The sequence below is a fragment of the Dromaius novaehollandiae genome, chromosome W (genome assembly GCF_036370855.1).
Source record: "Dromaius novaehollandiae isolate bDroNov1 chromosome W, bDroNov1.hap1, whole genome shotgun sequence".
Taxonomy (NCBI): domain Eukaryota; kingdom Metazoa; phylum Chordata; class Aves; order Casuariiformes; family Dromaiidae; genus Dromaius; species Dromaius novaehollandiae.
Genome location: NC_088130.1, coordinates 54,265,527 through 54,282,561, shown reverse-complemented (window position 1 = coordinate 54,282,561; position 17,035 = coordinate 54,265,527). Strand labels below are relative to the sequence as shown.

The following is a 17,035-nucleotide window of genomic DNA, read 5'->3' as shown; positions in this document are numbered from 1 at the left end:
TAAGTCATGAGTGACACCCTTCCCCGCCCTACCCCCAGCTACTAATGGTAAAGCTGCAGTAACACTTCTAACCAAGTTTAGAAACAGAAATAAACTGAACTGTTTGGTTATACAGTCTCTCTTCTAGTACAACCTTCTGAAAATGCTTCTTCAGAGATTTAATGATGCTTAATACTTTACTTGGATTTTTTTAGGGTGTTACACACATTGGCTACACAGACCTGCCTAGCAGAATGGCTACCCAGGCCAGTACTCTATATTCCAATAATATTATCAAACTCTTAAAGGCTATTAGTCCTGACAAAGAGAACTTCTACTTTGATCCAAAAGATGAATTTGATTATGGCACTCTGGATCATGTTATTAGGGGAACTGTAGTAATGAAGGTGAGTCAGTAAATGGTATCTTTCTAATTTGTGATGAACCTGTGTATTTACTTCCATGTTTATCAGTGCTGTCTCCTAAAATGCATTCAAAGATGTTGCATGCTTACATACTCTACAGGTAGCTTGATGGACAGCATATGCAGTCACATTTGTATTCATTTGAGTAGTCCTCTGTCCCTTTTTGTAAAGGGAAACCTTTTTGCTTCTGTCTGTAAGTTTTGTACCTATCACGATTAAACAAATGCCTAATATGCCTATTACTAAAAAAAAAAAAAAAAAAAAAAGTATGATATTTGAATTTGAATTTGCAGATTGTATTCATGTGATTAAAAACATGGTTATTTAATGTATTTTTGAAATATCTACTAGAGCACTGGAAAGCATTCCACCTTTAACGTTGCTTTAATAAATACATTTTTATTCTTCTTCTAAGAGTAAATTTAGAGAAGAAGAAGGATTTTAATGCTAAATTGAATCAAATAGTTCTTTCACACTGAGCTTTCTTTCACACATGAAAGGGGAGAACCCCCTCCATGACATTCAGGCACAGAATAGGTATAACTTGGATATCAGGAGTGTACATTTCTTTTCAGGATTATGACCTAGACAGTCATGTGAGAGAACCGTGTCATTGTTCCTTCTCTAGCCAGTGCACCATTGTCTGCTGTCTTAGATATCTGTCCAGGAGGCTTGAAATAAGACCAGGAATTAACATTTTCCTTTTCAGCATCAGAAAGGATGAAATATATGTACTTCATATGTTCTAGATTATTTTTTTTTGTCCAAAAGGAGCTTAATTTAACTGTTTATGATAGTAAACTTGTCAAATATGTCTGTGTTCTATGAGCTCAGTATTCTCACAGAGATTCAGAGAGTCAGATAGGATTGTATTGCGGGCTTTTCTGTTTACCTCTCTATGGTCACACCACTACTTATATTTTTCTGTATTTGTCTGCCTAATACAAACTTAGGGCGTTGGCCAGTACAGGCTCTCTTCATGCAACTATGACATGCAGAATGCTTTTAAGTTCTGTTAGAAAATAGTAATCTGTAGTTCAGGTAAGGGTTACTCATTTTTTCTGAGCTTTGCTGGATGATTTTACCAAGATTTTTCTAATGCCGATTATTACCTACTGCGGAGGAAGCATTGTATTGGCTTCAGCTCTCCGCTGCCACTGAAGTGGTGCATGCAACTTTGAGGCTTGACAGCTCAAGGCGTGACTCCTCCCGAGGCTTGGAGAATGGCAAGAAATGTGAGACACCATGTCTGGAACCTTGCTGGGCGGGTTCTGATCACGTTTCAGATCTGTAGCAGAATTTGCCATTTCCATAGCCCTGTTTTATTTTGGAAAAATATTTTCCATTAATGAACTTTCAAGCCATGTACTGTGTTGTTAACAGGTGTTCTGGGATACTGATGTTAAATCTTGTCAGAAAAATGTGTGAATCAATATGGTTAATTTGGTTGGGCTGCACATCTCATTCAGCCTTGCAAACTATTACTTGTGTGGAAATAGGAGACTATTCCTATGGCATGGCTCTAGGATGTTGAGGCTCATCTGAGCTACAGGGTAGAGAAGAGTGGACTCTTTTTTTTTTAAAAAAATCTGCTGTGTTAGGGATAACTGTAAATATCTCTTGTCAGGATGGCAAGGTGATTTTCCCAGCACCTCCACCAAATAACATTCCTCAAGGAGCCCCTGTGAAGCAGAAGACTGTAGCAGAGCTGGAAGCAGAAAAAGCAGCTACTATTACACCTTTTAGAAAGACTATGACTAGTGCATCTGTATATACAGCAGGTAGGCAACTTCCACAGTTGGAGGAGAATCAGTGTAGAGTGATTCTTGTTTGGCTAATATTTTAAGTGACTATGCATCTTGCTCATTAGATTTAGTAACTATCTGGGAGAGCAGTTGGTTGGCTGGTATATCCTAGTACAAAATCAGTGCCCTTCAATAATTGCTTTTGAGAGGAGAATAAAACTTTAGAAACTTAACCAAAAATATTAACATTTTAAGTAGTGCTGAGTCATGGTGCGACCATGAATATGTTTCTGGCTTTCTTAATTAAATCTCAGTAAAATACTTAAAATTTTGCAGGACTCCTGCAAGGGGCTGTGTGCATGCTTTGCAGCAGAATCATTTTGATGGCATTGCTTTCTTCAACCTTTATGGATTGTGGGACTTAAATGCCCACAATCTTAGCTAAGTATTGGGAACAGGAGTTGTCTTCACAGGTAAATATTAGCAGTTCCTGTCATTTAATGTTCTGTGTACATCAGGAGTTCTGTGCTAGTAGTTAATGAATTGAATATTCGTTACTTTTAAGTCTTGCAGTAGTATCTTAACATGATTGTGACTCTTCTGTGTTTTTGTTACAGAAGAGGAGAGGAACAGGAGGCAGTGTTAGGGAAGAAAACTATCCTTGCCACTTATGTGCATGCGTAACAAAAGTGGCTGCATCGTGTTTATGTATTTATTTTCTATTTTTAAAAGAAACACTAGCACCTTTAGAGCCTTGTACTAGACAAAGACAATCCATCTGATCTTGGCAACTCTGTTTTGCATTTAGCTCAATACTGGACTAATGTTGTACAGAGCTTAAATGTAAGAAACTATTCAGAAGTCTCTGAAAAGCTTTACTATGTTTTTTTTCTAGGTTTAGCTAGCATGTTAGGACTGGGCATTTTAGCTCCAAATGCTGCTTTCACACAAATGGTGACGACGTTTGGCCTAGCTGGAATAGTGGGGTACCATACAGTTTGGGGCGTGACTCCTGCTCTTCACTCTCCACTTATGTCAGTGACTAATGCTATTTCAGGTAAGTAGCTGTTTACAGAATTGCTCGTTTTCTGTGTGAGGTAGGCACAGCTCCTTTCACTTGAACTTTAGGCAAAATTTTAGTACTATAGCTTATAAAATTCTAAAAAGCCTAGTACTACTTTGCACCTCTGAGTTTACTTTCATAAATAGTAATGACATCTGAAGCATACTCTTCCAAAGAGTATGTTTTTCAAAAGAAAGGAGAACGTGGTGCTGCGTATTCTTGATCTTTATAAGTAATTTTCCACTCTTAAAGCATCTGGCGTAAAGCTTGTTTTACTTGGTGTGCTGCAGTCTCCCCTTTTGTACAACACACAATACATCTTTCTTCCAGTCTCTCCAAAATTTTGCCCCTAAAATAACTTCCCTTTCTTGGTTGCTTGCTTGCTTCCTTCCTTGTCTCTCCTCAAAGCATGTGATTTTTTGGGGGGTTGGGGATTTCCCAACAGTGACCTGTAAGATTTATAAGTTTCACTCGTTTTCAAAAACAAACAAAAAAACTTGAGTACTTGATCTGATGATCAACATGAGTTGGTCTTTTCTACTGTATAATTTCTATCAGACTGGCATGGTCTTTTGCAATTTGAATAATGAAATCAGAGTTGACCAGTTCTGAATTCTAGTTGCCTGTTTGAAAACAAATTGTTTTCAGCTCATCACCTTCCCCTCCCCTCCCCCCCCCCTTGAGGGACAGCACTTCAAAACTGCATTCATATAATATTTTTTTTGTTTTGAAACATGTTTTTATTACTGAGGGGGAAAAAAAGAAAGCTTGTGGCAGTCTTCGTTTAGATAGTAATGTGGAGAGTACAGTACGAAATTTGAATTAACTAGTATCTGCTTGACAGTTGAAAGGAAGCTTGCTATAATTGTGAATCTGTTTATGTTCAGTAACTCCTTCCTCTTTTAAATAGGACTAACTGCAGTTGGTGGGCTGGTATTGATGGGAGGACACTATATACCTGAAAATGCTCCTCAAAGTCTGGCGGTGCTTTCTGCCTTTATCTCGTCAGTCAATATTGCAGGTATAAGTGTTAGTTTTTTCTGAAGGTAACTTAAAGCACTTGTGTAATTCATTTATTTCTTTTAGTTCCTTAAGTGTATAGATTTGAGAAACACTATTCTGGAAGTAGGATCTGAGACAAAATAATAAAAAAAGGTTTCCATAGTAGTTAGAATATCTGGTTCTCACACTTCATGAAGTAACCTCTTTTTTGGGAGGCATTTAAATGTTTTTTTATCTTTTAGAACATCCTTTGGGTGATGACTGTATGAGATCTCTTCCCGTTTATCCAGAGATGGTACTGCATTTGTCCTTGTATTCCTGTTTCACTTGCAAAATATGCCAGTGGCATAGAACAAAATTCTGTTTGCTCAATCTTCAAAAGATGTAGCTTTATAATTAAAAAAAAAAAAAAGTGAAATTGAGCCACATGACTTATAAATATTGTTTTCTAGCTGGGGTAGACAGGGAAAAGAGCAGAGTCGTAAACAAAGCTGTACCCCATAGTCAGCATTTTGATAACAAGATCAGAAAACACCTCCTGCAGAATTTCCATTGTGGACTTCTGAGGCATGTGATGCATTCTGGCTGTGCTATGGAAACATGTCATGGGTGAAGAGTCTTTGATATAATACAGTGCGTGTTTCTGAGGAGGAAAATAGTTGGGATCACGAGCAAAGAAGCAAGCCACCTAAAAGAAATAGGAAAGTTCCTCCTGTTTGTAGAGTATGGAGCTAGAGCAAGCCCTCTGGGCTCTCAAACTCCTCCTTTGAATTCCTTCTATCAGCTAAGGAGAAAAACAGACTCTCACCATAATTTCACATTTGTCTCATGCTGGATCTCCAACTTACTAGCTTTTCAAAGGCTTTCTTGTTGTCAGTTGTTTACTTCTCTCCATGTGGTTTACTTCTCATAGTTTGGCATGTGCTTAGTTTCAGATCTTCTGTTTGTAAAATTGGTGTGTTTCTTTTTTTTCTTTGGGCAGGTGGGTTTCTAGTTACGCAGAGAATGCTGGATATGTTCAAACGTCCCACAGATCCTCCTGAGTACAACTACTTGTACCTGCTTCCTGGTGGTGTATTTGTAGGAGGCTATGCAGCTGCTCTCAGTGGTGGCTATAATATTGAACAGGTAAGTACTTCGTGCTTAGCCTCTTTTTGGCACTGAGCCTGCTGTTCACAGCACGACAGGTTTCTGCAATGCTTGCTCTGTTGAGCTTATTAAATAGCAAATTATTTATGGTCTCTTCATCAGCTACTTACTCCCACAAGACCAGTCTGAAGTTGATTAAAGCTGCAGTCATGCCCTAAATGCTGAATCTGCACATTTTAAAAGCTTCTAGAAAAATTTTTTCTTAAGTGGCTGGTACTGTATTATTTATTGGACAATTCCTAAATTACACCCTTAAATATTAAAATGAGTACAGAAACCAGTCTTAGGTTTAAAAGTTTTTAAAAGTTCAACTTGGAGTGACGGTTGAGGGAGATGCAGCATTTGGATGGGATGGGGTAGAATTTCATCACAGACGGGTATACAGAGATTGTACTTCTTGCGTCTCTAGTGGTACACTTTTTGTATTTGTTTCAGTAGGTAGCAAAATGAAGATGTGTTACCTTATGTGTTTGGAAAGAAGTGAATCCAAGCACAGCTTTATCCTGGGGGCTTGTAATACATTACAAGCACTGGGTTGTGTATGTGTCTTTTAAGTGATCTGGATGTTATGCACAGCTCAGTTCATTTAAGTTTGCTTATTATTTTTTTTTTTTTTGAAAACAGGAGTTCAGATTCATCATAAGTAAATTCCAAGACTATTCTTACAACAATTAGAACAGTTGAACTTTGATGCCAGTACTAATTGGATTGTACTAAAGAAAAATTTGCTTCTGAACTTAGAGGAAGGTTGGTTTGACTCAAATTTGGTTTTCACAATACAGATGAACTAAGGTCATGAAACAAAAGGAAAACGTTTTAATAGATGTCACATTTTAATTGGCCAAAATCGCATCTATTATGACAGTTTCTTAGTCTGACTTCTACTTCAGTTAAGAACAAGTAACTTGGAGAGTTATACACATCCAGGAGAAATCTGCCCCTTTTGTGTAATAATGGGAAAGATTTTAATAATTGTATATTATGCACTGTATGCCTCTACTTCATATATACATACCTGTCTTCCTTATTTTAAAGATGGTGTATCTGGCCTCAGGCTTATGCTGTGTTGGTGCCCTGGCTGGTCTGTCCACCCAAGGAACTGCTCGTCTTGGCAATGCTTTGGGTATGATAGGTGTTGCTGGAGGTATAGCAGCAACTCTTGGAGGCCTTAAACCATCACCTGAGTTGTTGGCTCAGATGTCAGGTGCAATGGCACTTGGTGGTACCATAGGTATGTATATTACAATTTTTTTTTACATGCACTATGTGTGCATTCATGTAGGCTTTCTATATGCATAGTATTGTATAGATCATAGGTAAAATGACAAACTTACGTTTATGACTTGCTTATGTTGTTTTTGCAAGTACATGCATCGAAGAATCATAAATCGCAGGGCTTTTATTAATGCATCAGGATGCAGCAAAGAAAGGGGGGACAAGTAGGAAATCAGGAATGCATAGTTTCTCTATAATGGTTAGGAAAACTGAACATGCACAGGTTTGTATGCCCAAGCCCATGCTCAAGTTTAATTGACTGAATACTGTCAAATTCTCTTTTTCATACTGTGCTGTCTTCATAGAAAATGTTGGATTTCCCAATACTTAATGAAACTTCTTAGTACTTCATACACTTTAATCTTCTTTCTAATTTGTATGCTGTCTTCATTGCACAAAATAGATATGCATCTTTCAGTTAAATGCTGTAGACAGCAATTTAAAGCCTAGAACAAATGTTTCTGTTAGAGGCAGTATATGTGTGCATGTATTGACTGCACATTGCAAATGCAGCAGTTCTTGATTGCACAGTTTAATTATGTGTTGTAACACTTCCTTTCTGTCTTCATCTTTCAATAGGTTTGACAATTGCTAAACGCATCCAAATTTCAGATTTGCCTCAGCTAGTTGCTGCTTTCCATAGTTTGGTGGGTTTGGCTGCTGTTCTCACCTGTGTTGCAGAATACATGATTGAGTATCCTCACTTTGCTACTGATCCAGCTGCAAACCTCACCAAGATTGTAGCATACCTTGGAACATACATTGGTGGAGTCACTTTCAGTGGCTCTCTTGTTGCTTATGGAAAACTGCAAGGTAAGACCTTCCATTCAGAACTAAGTATTATTATTATTTTTTCTAAGTGTTTTTCTTCTAGGCTTTAGCTCTGCCTTTAGACTGCTGTGTAGCTGGAAAGAAACCTTGTATTTTGCATCAGGTAAATGTTATGTTTAATTCTTGTAATTCTTCTGACTGTACTTTCTCTTTTAAATTCTGTTCCTGCTTTGTGTACTAACTTTATGGATGGTTTGTATTCAGTGTTTGGTCCTGTTATTGCTATTAATTACCAAATCATATAAACTTCTTTCAACTCTTCTTGTCTAGAAACAAGTGTGTGGTGGTGGGGTGGTTTTTTTTGTTTTTTTGGTTTGTTTTGGGTTTTTTTGGTGTTGTTGTGTGTTTTTTTTTTTTTTGGTGTGTTGTTGTGTGTTTTTTTTTTTTTTTGGTGTGTTGTTGTGTGTTTTTTTTTTTTTTTGGTGTGTTGTTGTGTGTTTTTTTTTTTTTTGGTGTGTTGTTGTGTGTTTTTTTTTTTTTTTGGTGTGTTGTTGTGTGTTTTTTTTTTTTTTTTGGTGTGTTGTTGTGTGTTTTTTTTTTTTTTGGTGTGTGTTTGTGTGTTTGTGTGTTTGTGTGTTTGTGTGTTTGTGTGTTTGTGTGTTTGTGTGTTTGTGTGTTTGTGTGTTTGTGTGTTTGTGTGTTTGTGTGTTTGTGTGTTTGTGTGTTTGTGTGTTTGTGTGTTTGTGTGTTTGTGTGTTTGTGGTTTTTTTTGTTTTTTTTTTTTAAGAGTTGTTGTTTAAGAGAGAGTGCCTGACACTGTTTCTCTATTTTATCTTATTGAACTCTTGTAATTACAACTTAATCTTCCTGAGCAGATGTTTTAACTGAAGCCATGGACTCAGTGAGCATCACTAGTGTTTATGGAGTTCTCTTCTTTGCATTGCAGGCTTCCTTTAGAGAAATACTTTTGCAGTATCAGTTAGGACTGCCTCACTTTAAATCATCCAATCCATTCTATTTACAAAATTGCAGAATGGTTGAAGTTGGAAAGGACCTCTGGAGATCATCTAGTTCAACCCTCCCTGCTCAAGCTAGGTCAGCTAGAGCTGTTCTGTAACAACAACAAAAAGCCAGGAGGTGAAAACAAATCTGTGTTTGTCCTTTTAAACTGAACCATGCAAATACCCACAAATCTCTCTTCCCCTGAATTCCCTGCCAACATTTGCATAATGTGATAGATCTTAATCTAGATCCGTCTGACTGAGGGAACTGGTGAAATTAAAGCATTTGAAAAGAGGAAGATGACCAGCTGGGTAGGAAGGGATTTTTGTATTAATGTGTTTTTATGCCAGGGTATAATTTAACACTTAAAAGTGAGTACATAGCTATCAGTTGACACTGTCCTCCTTCTGTTTGTCAAACTAGTTCCTTTGAACCACTCAAGAGATACTCAAGAAGAGATGTGATATTCTTAGTTGCTAGTGCTAGATATTAAAAAAAGGAGAGGGGAAAAAGAAAGGCTTTTTGAAAGGAATGAGGAGGGTAAATGTCTTCAACCTCTTCCTCTTACAAGGTTTTCTTTCAATACCACAGGGAACTAAAGCATTAGTAGAAACAGCTGTATTTTTAAAGACTCTTATTGTTTATGTGTAGAAAAATGAGACTCGAGTTGGTGTTGATGCAAGTCTTGAATCGTTCAGATCTGTGTAGTGCTAAAATTTATTTCAGTTTTTGTAACTTCTGAGCAGGATATGAAAGAGGAAATATGTGTTACATAAATAGCTTCCGACTCTGATCTTAGACTTCCTTGTGCTAGGCATGTTAGAGCTAAAATGCGGGCAGTGTTGACCACCTGTTTGGATACACAGCTTCTAGATTCCTTATGAACATCCCTATGAAATGTCTTAGTGTTTTCAGTAGAAGACCACCCCCCTCCACACACACATTCTGGCAAAAATAGAGTTCAGAATAAAGCTGTTTTCCAGGAAAAGCTGACCAAAGTAGCTTTTTCACAAGTATGGATACTGCGTTTCAAACACTCTGCCCTGACTAGCAAAGGGAATTTAAGATGCTTCCAGGCTGTACTACAACTAGTAGTTGATAGGATTTCTTATAAGTTCTCTTAGTGTGCTCAAATGTATATCATATGATAAGTGACTATATTCATTTCTTTACAAACTTGTTTTGCCCATACTTCTTTATCTGTGTTTTGGACTTTTTTAATAGTAGGATAACTCTAATTTCAGGTTTTCTATGTAGTCACGTTTTGTACTGCATGGAAGGATTTGAGGCCAGAATATAAGTTTAAAGAAAAAAAAAAAAAGAAAAAAAAAGTTTTTTGGGAAGAAAACAGATCTTTGTGATAGATTATTGTTAATCATTTGAGAGAGATTAGGGAGTGAAACCAGAGTTAAAGTTGAGAGTCTGGGATAATGTCTGAATGTGTGTTGTTGCAGTACTGAGTCAGCATGAGGTCACGGCTTCAGCTAACTTGTTTTATCTCTTCTTTCCTGTTTTCTTTTCTTTTTTTAATTTTCTTTTGCTGAGATATTTGGTCTTCTCTGTGGCAACAGACAGGTTCTCCTGCATGTATATATTAATCTCTGAATATGATAATGCATTTGATTGCAGGTATCTTGAATTCTGCACCACTGCTCTTGCCTGGTCGACATGCATTGAATGCAGGGTTGCTGGCTGCCAGCATTGGCGGAATGGTTCCATACATGATTGATCCTAGTTACACTACGGGAATTACTTGTTTAGGTTCTGTGTCAGCACTCTCAGCCATAATGGTAAGTTGGGGAACTGTAGGAGGTAGAGCATACTGTGCAAACAGTTTGTTCTTCAGCTTTCCAAATCTCCCTTCCCTTAATGATTGTATTTTACTGTCTTGAGTCACCATCATGGTGCCAGTCAGTTAACTTTACTAGCAAGTAGCAAATGACTTTCCTAAAACAGAACTGTTCTGAAGAACAGGCATGTATTTATGTAATTCCTTTTTGCAGCTATGACTCAGTGGAACCTTTTATATGACAAACTGAGTTTTAAAAGACTTTCCAAAAAGTTCATCATTAAAACAATTATAAGAGTATTGGATGTACAGATCATCATGATAACTTAATAAAGTTATCCCCATGCTTCCCTCCCACACTTACTCCAGCTGTTACAATGTTTTCCCTGAATATTACCATGCTATAGGCAGAGTCTTGCAAAAACTATTCAGTATGAATAACTTACTGGTGTGAACAGTTCCACGGAGCTGGTGGGATTTTTTTTTTTTGTGAGTAAAAGTAGTGAATTTATGTGGGGTGAGGATAGTGGAGTGCTTTCCTGTCCCCGCTTACTAGGTGGAATCAATAAGTGCTGTGCTCAGGCCACAACTTGATCTCTCTTATGTAATAATGAGCCCAGATATTTTCTACGTAACTACATTTTTATTTTTTTAATGCTGCAGACAGACTATCTTCTTTGCATTTATAGCTTATATTGAAGTGTGTATTTTCTTTCCTTTCCAGGGTGTCACTTTAACAGCAGCTATTGGAGGTGCTGACATGCCTGTAGTTATTACTGTCCTGAACAGTTATTCTGGATGGGCTTTGTGTGCTGAGGGCTTCCTACTGAACAACAACTTGTTGACCGTCGTCGGTGCACTCATTGGCTCCTCTGGGGCCATCCTCTCTTACATCATGTGTGTGGTAAGAACTGAACAGAAACTGTGCTTGTTTTACCAAATAGTGTAAAACCTTACTCAAAATGTTTGCTAAGAAGATAAGCAGTTGGAAGACCAGACTACTAGGTGTTTAGAGACAAGAAAGTTTGTGGTGGAAATTGTTGGACTGGATGTAAGTCATACCTCTTTGGCTTTGGAGAGATGCTTCAAATCTCAGTGAAATTGAGGAAGTCCTTTACACTGACTTGGGTGTTCTGTCTGAATCTAAACCCAGATAGGTATGGTTACATGTGCTCGACTGTCTAATCATGTCACTCTGCAGTGTTGTTACGGTTAAGACTTTGTTGCTTTATCAGCAGAAAATATTTTCAATAGTGAGTTCCTACGAAACCTGCAGTATGTGGTTTGATTAGAGATTAACTTTAAACTTTGTTTTTTGAAGCGTAGCAAAGTGTGCTAAATACTTTGTTTAGAGAACAGTTACTTTGAAGTACCAGGGGGTGGCAGCAGGCTTGCATTAATGTATTACTGATACCAATTTCTGTGTCAGAACAAATTTAAACTCTCTATGTAATCATGTTTCAGTACTAGTGATGGTCTGTTTTTCTGGAACACTTGCAGAGAAGTCTCTTTCTTTCCTGTGTGTTTCCCTTTTATTCTCCAAGATGGAGGGGGTAGTGACTTCAAGAAAAGTGCTTATAACGCAACAGCTGGTAAACTGATTCTCTGCTGTGTAATTCTGTTTCACCTTTTGCTCTTGCATTTCTTTGTGATCAGCGTCACTGTCCTATTATCCCGATATTTTCCTATGATCAGCCATGACTGCCTTCCTTTACTGTCTCCGCTGTTAAAATAGTGTCACATAGGGAATGTTCTGTGTAGTTATTATTGTCTCTCTTGACAAATTTTAGAAAAGCTTAAAAAAGTATTTTTGTACTACTTCATAGTGGTGAGTTCAAATGGACAATCCACAGCGGGAATTTTAAGTCTTTTTTTTTTTTCTGCACATCTTGTATGTCCTTCTCAAAAGCAAATCAGATTATGTGGCATATGGGACACTTGCTTTTCTTTTTTGTGTATAGTTGGCAATTTAGTCCATATCAGTAGAAAGTAGATGCTTATGGGACAATGTAGCTATAAAAGGTATGTTCTTTAAAGTGAAGATCAGATTCTTGCAAGTAACTGGAAAAAGGCTTGATAAAAATGTAATCCGTTAGATATGCATTTATCAGTAGGATACTCGCTGTATAGCTTCAATTTTCTTTTCCTGTCCTATTTACTTTTTTAAAATTTTACAATTTTTATTTTTATTGTTAGCTCCTCTCAGTTTGCACTCACAGAAAGTTTAGAGATACTGGTATCTTTTGTTTGGAGGAGCCTATGTAAATTCAAAGCCTGGCATTGTAATTCACAAAATAGTTATGTTGTGGTGGAGGGGTTCACCTATGGTTTTCTCAAACTTAAGTTTAGTTTTTGAGATAAAATTCAGGAGATCTTCTCTAAGCTCAGCTTAGACAATTGTAGTCAAACAGTCAGTGTAATTGAAAACAGTTTGTATTTCTGCACAATAAGCAGAATAACTTTCTCCCGCAGCGTTATTCTTTTCGACTCTACTTCCATTAATGGAAACTGTTACTTATAAAAAACATTATTATAACCAAGGGGTGCAGCATCTTTGTCTTCAAGCTGCATTTCAGCAGAAAAACTGCTCCAGTGTGCCAATAGGCTGCCTATTTTAGGTTGTTAAAACCTGTGCTATGGAAGCAACACGTGTCTGTCGCATGCCCTTCGCCCCCCCCCCCCCCAAACATATGATTTCCATCCGAAACAGCGTATTTTTGAAACTTATCTAGTTCAGATGAGGTGTTTTGTAATGGTTAAAACATTCCTCTTACATTTTTAATAACCTTTTTGTGATAAAACTGTAGCTTAATCATCCAAAACCTATTCAGGTAAACTCTTAAAGCTTTTACATGAGTTGATAAAATTGCCCAAAATGTATTCGTATAATCTCTTAAAATTTTTGCACTCATATCTGTTTGATGTCTTTATTTTTTTTTATTTCCACCCGCCCACCTTTTGTGGCTATTAGTAGGGTGAATTAAGGACAAGACTTTAACTTCAAAACAGAAAAGCAAAGGTGTGTACTGTTAGATCCTCATCTCATGAAGCGGGGCGGCTTTTACAGCATGGACGCAACCTGTTCTTTTCAGATTATTTGATTGTATTACCACATCCTTCTCCCTGTTTTTCGCAGAGTGAATACTTCATCATTGCAAATGTAGTATGAGAATCTGTGTTTGGGGATGTTTGATGGGAAAAGGCTTCGGATAGAAGAGGAATCATTAATTGGATGGTGGGCGAGGAAGAGGATGAGTGGGTAATTAGGACAGCAAGAGAAGGGACAAGTCGTGTTACAGTCGTACAGTTTGGATGCTGTTCATTACTTGTATGAGCTCTGCTGTTTATGTGGGCATGGTATGGTGTGAGAAGACTTGATGTTCTCAGGGATCAATGGTTTATTTTTTCCTGGGCTGGAAGCTCCAGGGCAGTATCACCTGTGTATGCACAGCAGAAAGGGCTCTCTGCTTGTAGCTGGGTTATCTGTGAATGGTGAAGTCAGGACCTTATTCATCTGTTTCTGGTTTGTAGTGGTAAACAAGATGGTAGAGGCTATAGCAGATTTACCACGCTGTCCCTATACTAGGTAGACCTCAGTTGTGTTGGTTAATTGTTGCTTAAAGAGGTCTCGGCTCATCCTGAAGACTTCTGTACCACCCCCTTTTTCCCAGACTTCCCTCCTCTTCCCCATAGCCAGGCAAGGGTGCTTCAGTCTCATGCTTGCCCTGCGTGGATTCTCAGATGTCTAATAATATTTGAACTCTTTTTTCCCTTTGGCCTGGCTGATCTCTAAGGAGTTTGTTTTTACTGTTTTCTTTTTTGTTGGTTTAGAAGAGTGTTGAAAGTGCTTTGCTTCTTGTAAGGTTAGCCCCAATGAGTATGCAATATCTCAAGAGTGTCTTTTTTCTGTCCAGACTGTCTTACCTGACGTTTAACTTCTGTAATAGTATTGTTGCTAGTCTGTATTCCTCTGCAAAGATTTAAGAATGTGATACATATCAAAGGCAATGTTTCTTAAAGGATGTGAACTATTGCAGTCACTGGAAAGATGCTGATTCCAGAGAGCCTGCATTTGGGCCCAGTTGTGCTCCTTCCTTATAGTAGCTGAAGCACTGATGATGTCCCAGTGTAAACAAAAGTTCTTCTAACATCTTTGTGATGGTGTTGCTTATTTGCTAGATGAAGAATTTCACAGAATGGCACATCTTCTCAGGCTATAGCAAAAACCTTTGGAGTTGCATAATGTGACATGTCAATGGAAACTGTACACTTGGAAGCATACTTTTGTGTGGGTTTTTCTTCTTGCTTGTATGTGTGCATCTCCATATTGATTCTTAAATTTTGATGTGGTTTGTGACCTGGCACAGCAGATGGATGACACATGTTTAATTAAAGAACTAATTTATTCTTGTTCCTTTTCTGCTTCTAAAATTTTGCTGACTGCAGTTACAAATTTTACCTACTTCCAAATATTGCCAGATATGGCTGTAGGACCCCACTCACTAGGACATGTGCCAGTAAAAGGGTTTAGCCAGTGGGTTTTCCCTAGCTATGCATCTACAGAGCTGAATTCTCAGGATGTGTTCTCCTCTTGAAACTCCTATTTTAAGATCTCGTTTCCCCTCGGTGCCCTGCCAGTAAGATATTGACCCCTCTGAGTTCATTAAAACTCTGTTTTGATTTAGCATGGAGTTAGCTTTATATAGCTGTTTAGCCTTGTTTTCCTCTTTTCTGGCTTGATGCTGTAGGAGCTCTGTTTCTGTACTACCTGTGAGAGCTATGTAGTTTCCATGCTGTCATATAGCAGTTATGTGCTTACATGTTGAATTGCTCAAGAACTCAGGAAAGTACCTGTGTCATCAAGTATGTACTCTTTTATGTTCCTCCCTTTCAGATCAAAAAGTCACCAGTATTTGCTGAGGTTGGTAGTGTTTCCCCTTTTCTCCCCCCACCCCGCTTTACTCTGGGGAGATGATGATTATCTGTTATTACGTGTGTGACAGATGTTGCTAGGAGCTGATGTTTGGCTACCATCATTTTAATTTAGGTTTCTGTTTTAAGGAGTCTGTTTTAAGAAGCTTTGAGTTATAAGAGCAATTAAACCTAGCAGACAAAGTAATACTACTGTCAGGAAGGTTTTGGTATTTCTAGAAGTTTGCTTTGTGGATGTCTCTTCTTTTGGTCTTGGATTTCATCATTAGCTGATCAAAACTCCCTTGTCTTTCAGGCTATGAACCGTTCCCTTGCAAATGTGATTCTAGGAGGCTATGGCACCACGTCAACAGCTGGTGGGAAGCCCATGGAAATTACTGGAACCCACACAGAAATCAATTTGGACAATGCAGTTGAAATGATGAAGGAAGCCAGTAGCATTATTATTACCCCGGGTAAGACACTCATGGTTGATACTGTGTGACATTCAGAGGATGTATCATTTAAACGAAACTATAATCCGTTTTGCAGTAGTAAGATAGCAGCAGCATAAAAGGTGTGCAGCGCAGAAGGGGTTGTGGGAGGTCTGTTCTTGTTCCCAGTTTAGTTGCCATTCCTTAGCGTAGATGTGTATGTCACTTTATTTTTCTCTGCATGTGTCTCTTCACAAACTTTGTCCTACTTAGATTTTAAATTCTTCAGGACAAGGGCTGTGTTTCACAAGTTATGTGGTGTTAGTTTTATGTACAGCTGTGAGTTTCCAAGCGCTACCATAGTGCCAGCGTTCCCAGTAAGAAATTGTCTGTCTGTTAAGATACTGCAATAGAGGATTTTCTTTTTGTGCTTCTTGCACAATTTACTTGCTTAATTTTGCATTGCTTTATTGAGAAACCTGCAGATAAACATCTAAATCCAAGTTAGTATCCAATAAATACTGGAATTAAAAAAGGAAAAGGGGAGGGGGCCCTCAAAACCAATACACTGAGTTCCCTATAACTCTTAGGTCAGCCATAGGCTTCATGTGGTTCAATAGCACCTGTTCCTCTTAAGCGAGATGGTGAATAGTTTAAGATGTGTTTTGTTTCAGCTATATAGCACAATTATTGTGTTAAATTTTATTTTAGCATTGAAATGAGGAAGAAGGAAAAGCTAAAACTAAAGTCTTCTCATATTTTATTTTTCAGTTTTAAACAACAAAAGCGTGGGTTAGGTAGTGTTCTAATTTGGAAAGCTACTTTTGTTTCAAACAAGCTCATGCGCATCTTCAAGAAGTTTGTCTCTTATTCCTGTAGTTAAAGTTTTAGGAAAATGTTAACAATCTATACTCTGTACTCTTTTCCTAGGCATTATTGCTATACTGAAATGATTCAAATATAGAAAAACTTAAAATATTATTTGCTGCTAAAAGCTGTAGTTGGCTACTAGATTTGCAATAGAGAGATGCAAAACATTGTTGAGCACATGATCTTGAAGTGATCTGATAGTAGCCTCTGTGCCAATTTTTTGATGCATCTATCTGAAATATCCTTTTCTGGTAGAATAATGAATTCATATGTCTGTGAAGCTGAAATAAGTTATTTGTGTAGCTTGACTGGTCAAGCCACTGTACTGTTACTGGTCAGGAGACCAAAAAGATTAGATGAATTACAGTGGTCGGGATGAAACTCATGAGAATATATGAGTATCTGATTTTTTTTTTGATGAGAGATTGTTTATATGAAAGGTAAATGTATTTCTTGCAACTATTCTGTCTGTGCTGAAACAGAAAAATAGCTTAATTTGGATATACTTCTTTCAGGTTATGGTCTGTGTGCAGCAAAAGCTCAGTACCCCATAGCAGATCTAGTGAAGATGTTGAGAGAGCAAGGGAAAAATGTCAGGTAAGTACTTTTCTTGTTGAAAA

General features: G+C 37.7%; 1 protein-coding gene across 1 annotated transcript in view; it reads left to right on the top strand.

Annotated features, from left to right (window-relative positions):
• The window catches only part of LOC112983998 (NAD(P) transhydrogenase, mitochondrial), a 46,226-nt gene that overhangs the window by 15,249 nt on the left and 13,942 nt on the right, over positions 1-17,035 (top strand). The window contains exons 9-19 of the mRNA XM_064500504.1: positions 195-386; positions 2,032-2,185; positions 3,045-3,206; positions 4,123-4,233; positions 5,197-5,342; positions 6,399-6,594; positions 7,218-7,451; positions 10,041-10,201; positions 10,925-11,104; positions 15,428-15,587; positions 16,931-17,012. Of these exons, the coding sequence (XP_064356574.1) occupies positions 195-386; positions 2,032-2,185; positions 3,045-3,206; positions 4,123-4,233; positions 5,197-5,342; positions 6,399-6,594; positions 7,218-7,451; positions 10,041-10,201; positions 10,925-11,104; positions 15,428-15,587; positions 16,931-17,012 (1,778 nt within the window). The remainder of the gene's footprint in view (positions 1-194; positions 387-2,031; positions 2,186-3,044; positions 3,207-4,122; positions 4,234-5,196; positions 5,343-6,398; positions 6,595-7,217; positions 7,452-10,040; positions 10,202-10,924; positions 11,105-15,427; positions 15,588-16,930; positions 17,013-17,035) is intronic.